This window comes from Poecilia reticulata, linkage group LG17 (assembly GCF_000633615.1).
Source record: "Poecilia reticulata strain Guanapo linkage group LG17, Guppy_female_1.0+MT, whole genome shotgun sequence".
NCBI classification, from domain to species: domain Eukaryota; kingdom Metazoa; phylum Chordata; class Actinopteri; order Cyprinodontiformes; family Poeciliidae; genus Poecilia; species Poecilia reticulata.
In genome coordinates this window covers 18,558,117-18,564,008 of record NC_024347.1, presented here as the reverse complement: position 1 = coordinate 18,564,008, position 5,892 = coordinate 18,558,117, and the positions used below count along the sequence as shown (strand labels likewise).

Sequence of the window (5,892 nt, the reverse complement as noted above, 5' to 3'; positions counted from 1 at the left end):
ATCATCTGAATAGGGTGTGTTGAAGCAGGGGAACATCTAAAACATGCAGGTCAGTGTGCCTGGAGGACCAGGGTTTAGAAACACTGGTCTACAGGAAACATTTATTTCACAGCAATCACACTCCTSCCATTTATGGGGGTATTTTTAAGCTAAGTAAAAGTAACAAGTTCTAGTGGAAGGGCAAAATGAATCCTCAACCAAAAACAGCACTAAATTAAAGCWATTAAGTAACATATGACAAATGACTTGTGTTTACCYAAAATACAGTATGTGTGTGCAAAGTCTCTTTACTCATCCTGGTACATGGTAACATTAACACCTGATTCTTCTTGATTCCTAATAGGACCATCTTCYATTTGAAGTTTTGAAAGAAACAGTGTCTGCAACTTAAATTTAATGTTCTTTACCTCTGATTAAACAGTATAAAACAGCCAAAAAGCGCCGTTTGTTGTCTTTGAGGAATGGCACTTGCTCCACGTAATGGGATAGGTGTTGAAAATACTTATTAGTTCACAAAATATTTTGTGTACCTKGTGGAGAGTTTGAATCTTCATATGTTTATAAGAAAGCATGKGAACAGYAGTTATGCATATAAATCATTTMAGAACGGTTAAAAATCTCCACACACAGAAAATCAAAGTCTTGTGAGAAAAATAATTATGAATTGTTAAACCTTTTGAATGTCAATGAATGCACCATRCAAGACCATGCACTTCTAATAGCTTCTTTTGAGTTTAATACAAACTAAAGTGAGGAACACAAGTTTAACATGTATTCTAATTAAGACACAAAATTACTATCACCATCAACGTACTTACAAGGCATGTCTTTCATTTTACGTGGACAAAAAATAAAACAGAAGTCAAAATCAGACCTCAAATACAACCAGAAACTGGTATCATTTGGGGAAAACACTAATCAGTGCATCTCTATACAAGATGATAAAGTAAAGTATATGACAGATATCTTTTTTAGACGAATGTATTAATTCATCTTATGTTTTTTTTTATTATTATTTTCATATTCGTGTTCTAAAAAGTTAATTGAACCCTTACGTTTCTATAGCTTTCATTATATAACCTTTAATTAAAAAGCAAAACGCTGTCATACTAATATCTACCACACGGTGTCGCCTTGGATTCATCAAATCCTAAAGTGGACARCACTGAACCTGCAGCTGGACATTTTGTTCCACGATCTGTTCTCGGCACCGAATACCAGACACTTATCTTTTTGTTCCCAGTTTATCCCTTTAGATTGAGTTTCTTCATAAGAAGAGAGCTCACTCCCTGAGCAGAGATAATAGTTCAGGTGCTGCTAGGGAGCCTTGAGGCTGTCCAATCAAGGAGCGGCGTGCCCTCCTCTCCCGCGCTCGCTCCGCCCAGTYGACCAATCAAAGAAGTGAGGCGTCCCAGCTCCTGCTCTTATAAAAGTAGCTCGATCTTTAGCGGTGGTACCGGAGAATGAGAGAGATACTAAAGAACCATCATCGAAGCACACWTTGGACCTGCAAGTCCTTTAGTTTTTATTTCAATTTTCTTGTTTCTCCAGGTATGTTTACACCTTTCTTCCTCTTATTCGGCAGTCTTGTTTAATTAGTCAAAATGGGAAGTTRAAACTGCGGAAGACTTTTCAATTTGCATGTTTTATTTCGGTAGTTTTTATTCAACTTGTTTTCTGTGCTGTAGCAGAGGGTATCGGGTCTGTTTCGGTGTTTTAGACTTCCACTGTATGCTTATTAGTTATTAGTATTTGATTTTAAGCAAGAAGGGAATGATGTAATCATGTCACCCTCTTGCAGTCAACAATAGTAACCATGATGGTAGCAACAAGATGCGGTACAGTTAAAATGGATTTTCTGCGAGTTATCTTATTTGCGCTGTTTTCGTCTCCGTCCTAAATTTATTAGTCGGCATCCGTGTGAGAAAATAGCCCCTTCTTTTGTTCACCACGCGGATAAAACTGGAAATGGTTGTTTTTTTTTTTCCTTCCACATCCTCAGCATGTTTTCCAACCATCCCCCTCACCTCCCCTTCTAGAAAATCAAAATAACAATGGTGCTGCTTTTGCGCCCCCCTCCCCTAAGCCCAGCTAGTTACGCAACATGTGATCCATCTCACATATTTACTCTCTGCTCCTCGCACTCTCAGGTGTGTTATAGTATCAGTTAAGATGGCCACGTCCGCCAGCGCCAGCTTGAGTAAAACCATCAAGCATCAGTACATGGAACTCCCCCAGGGGGATAAAGTCCAGGCCATGTACATTTGGGTTGATGGAACAGGAGAGGGGCTCCGGTGCAAAACAAGAACTCTTGATTTTGAGCCCAAAAGTATTGAAGGTAAGTGTCGGGTTTATGAATCTATAGAAGCAGCTGTACACAATGAACCCAGTGGCCCCAATCGRAGTATGACAAAGTGTAATAGTTGCTCTTATTTTCTTGCAGATCTCCCTGAGTGGAACTTTGATGGCTCCAGTACCTACCAGGCAGAAGGTTCCAACAGCGACATGTATCTGATTCCTGCTGCCATGTTTCGCGATCCGTTCCGCAAAGATCCCAACAAGCTGGTCCTGTGTGAAGTCCAGAAGTACAACCGCAAACCTGCTGGTTAGTAAGCCAGTATAATAATCATAAAATTGTTTATAATGACTTGTACAAAGCTGATCTTTTTTTTATACATTTAGAGGACCCAACATTAAGCAACTTGGTCTGTAAATGCTGTTTGAATTGTGTGAATATAAAAGTTGAATAATTTGCTCAACCCAAATTTCCTTTCTGTAGAAACCAACCTTCGCATCACATGTAAGAAGGTGATGGAGATGGTGGGAGACCAGCATCCCTGGTTTGGCATGGAGCAGGAGTACACCATACTGGGCACAGATGGACATCCCTTTGGCTGGCCGTCCAATGGCTTTCCTGGACCACAAGGTGAGCAAGTGGTCTGCTTAGTTCTGTCTGCATGAAGGCAACATTGTATATCTTAACACTTTTTATCTTTGTAGGTCCATATTACTGTGGAGTTGGAGCTGACAAAGCCTATGGCAGGGATATTGTAGAGGCTCATTACAGAGCATGTTTGTATGCCGGAGTCAACATCTGTGGAACAAATGCAGAAGTGATGCCTGCCCAGGTATTGATATGAGCCCAATGTGTGCTTTGACATTTGTCTTGGTTTTCCCACTGGGTTATGGAATGATTGTTTGCTTGTGTGTTTCAGTGGGAGTTTCAGGTTGGACCATGTGAGGGGATTGACATGGGCGATCATCTGTGGGTGGCGCGCTTCATCTTGCACCGTGTCTGCGAAGACTTTGGTGTTGTGGCATCGTTCGACCCCAAGCCCATCCCAGGAAACTGGAACGGCGCAGGCTGCCATACAAACTTCAGCACAAAAGAAATGAGGGAAGACGGTGGACTAAAGTGAGTTGCAAAGACGACTTGTACCCTTTTTTTTTTTTTTTTTTTTTTTTTTTTTTTTTTTTTTTTTTTTTTTTTTTTTTTTTTTTTTTTTTTTTTTTTTTTTTTTTTTTTGAGTAGTTGTAAAGTTGTTTGCTATATCYGACACTCATGTTGCCGTTCTGCTTTCAGAGCTATTGAAGAGTCCATTGAGAAGCTCGGAAAGCGTCATGAGTACCACATACGTGCCTACGATCCTAAAGGGGGTCTCGACAACGCCCGCCGCCTCACTGGCCACCACGAAACGTCAAACATTCATGAATTCTCCGCAGGCGTAGCCAACCGTGGCGCCAGCATTCGCATTCCCCGCAGCGTCGGMCAGGAGAAGAGGGGCTACTTTGAAGACCGACGCCCGTCAGCCAACTGTGATCCATACGGCGTGACCGAGGCTCTGATCCGCACTTGTCTGCTGAGTGAAGAGGGCGAGGAACCGACGGATTACTAAAACCCGCAACTCCGACTGACTTTTACCGCCCTCCCAAATTTCTTTAAAATATACTAGTACTGTATTTTTTTTTTTTTCTCCCACTAAGATGATTTTTAACTTACAATGCTAATGGTTTAAAGTTGGCTGGTCAACTTGAAACAAGGTAATGAGATACTTGGTAGTTGTGAGCTGGTGATGTCGGGGTACACCTCTCCTTGTGTCATTAAACAGGGATTGGCTTTTGTAACGCTGTTCTTAGCCCATGCCATATCATTCCCTCTTTGTCTGTCTGAGACTAAAACAAACTAAAGCACAAGGACATTGCAGAGTAGGGCAGCTAAGGCTGGACAACTTGTGTAAAATTAATAAATGTGACTAGTTCTTGTGCTGTTAATGTGTTGACCTGACTATCCAGTCCTCAATGTTACTAATGTTCTCATTCTATGAAGTGTCTGGTTTTTAAAAAAACAAAAATGTTTGTCCTCAAATTCTGGCACATTTTGGTCAACTTGTATGGTACACTTGTAGATGTCCCAGACATGAGTTGTTATAAAGTGGTGGCCCTTTCCATAATGCCATTTGTAAAGTTTCCTCAAGGAGTTTTATCCTTTTAACTGCGATATATTGTAATGCACCCGTTTTGGTAAAACATCAAGTTTACTGAACCTGGTGATTTTTATTGATGCATTTAAAACATTTATTTTTATCACAAATAYGTGTGTTTGAGTCTTGTATTAAATTGTCTTATTTGGGATTTGCTCATGCAGATGGCAAGACTTAATGATGCATTGCATAAATAYTTTAAGTGAGGCAAGATTCACTTTTTTTTTTTTGTTTAAATGAGGATTTAGAAAATTTTTTTTTTTTAGCAAAGCTGACAGTGAAGCATCCATTCTGTTGGACATGACGGACAAAAAGGAAAACTGGTCTCAAGTAGCCATCTAGAGAGATGCAGGCTGGTCTGCAGATTGCAGAGTATCTGCTCTAATTTGCTGAAACACTTCAAACATCCCATGCTGAAGGATCATAAGAAACTAAACAGAACAGCAAAATGAAATGCACCCAATGGTAACAAGTCCAGTTTAGCAGGTTGTACCTTCTCATATGCCAAAAACGTTCTGTGGTCTCAGCTTGGCATATATCTAACCAACCGTTCCAACGCCAGCTTTGTTCTCAAGGTTGTTTTTCTTCTGTCTCCTGTGGGCGGAAACTGGATAGTGAGGCACTCATAGTTAWTAGGCTCTTTCAATGCAATGGCCTGAGGACAATATCCCCGTCGGTTCTGTCAAAACTCCTTTWCACTCATTGTTAGGGGTGACGTCTCTGACTTTGCCTGTGACCTGGTTTTAACTTTCAGTATTACAGATATCTGTATTTCTAGCACGGGATTTCTTCAGGAATTACAAAGTCTAAGCTAAATAAGTACCTGAGTACTCTGTGTCCTTGCATCCGTTAGCTGGTGTTGGACTTTGGTGAGAATTTWTTTTTTCATGCTTGCACGAGACATAAATATGCATTTCTGCTGTGCTCTCCCTTCCAGGGGGAAGGGCCACTGAGTTTGTTTCTGAGACCTTTCACCTAGATCCCAGCTGCTTCACAACATAAAGTTGTTAGTGCACTGATTGGCTCTCTCACTGCAACAAACTAATCTCAAAATGAAGGGCTGGTTCCTGTGTGAGGAATGAGAGCTGGACYGAAAAAAAGACTGAAAAAAGCTGTTCTCTAGCTTTTTTGTTGTTGTTGCTGCTGTTCTTTAAATCATAAACCTTGTTCTACCCTTCATCTGTTGTGTACATGGCTTTGCTGAATTCCCAGACTATCTGCACACACATGTGCCTGAACAAACAGGCATTACCCTGAGCTCCAAGCTAACATGCCGTAATACAGTGCAGGTTCAAAATAGACGGGGTCAAAGTGGACATTGTAAACTCACCCATGGAGGGGAAAAAAAAACAGCAAAATTAAATGTAGACTATGACAAAGATTATACTCTAGGTGGCCACTTTATTAAGCA

The 5,892-nt window shown here is 40.7% G+C and overlaps 1 protein-coding gene across 1 annotated transcript; it reads left to right on the top strand.

The window, feature by feature from the left end:
• The first annotated feature begins 1,446 nt into the window (after positions 1–1,446).
• glula (glutamate-ammonia ligase (glutamine synthase) a) lies at positions 1,447–5,660 on the top strand. Its single transcript, XM_008434109.2, has 7 exons — positions 1,447–1,551; positions 2,151–2,338; positions 2,444–2,605; positions 2,780–2,926; positions 3,001–3,128; positions 3,216–3,415; positions 3,584–5,660. Exons 2-7 carry the CDS (start codon positions 2,173–2,175, stop codon positions 3,894–3,896), a joined length of 1,116 nt encoding a protein of 371 aa, XP_008432331.1. The 5' UTR covers positions 1,447–1,551; positions 2,151–2,172; the 3' UTR covers positions 3,897–5,660.
• The last annotated feature ends 232 nt before the right edge of the window (positions 5,661–5,892 follow it).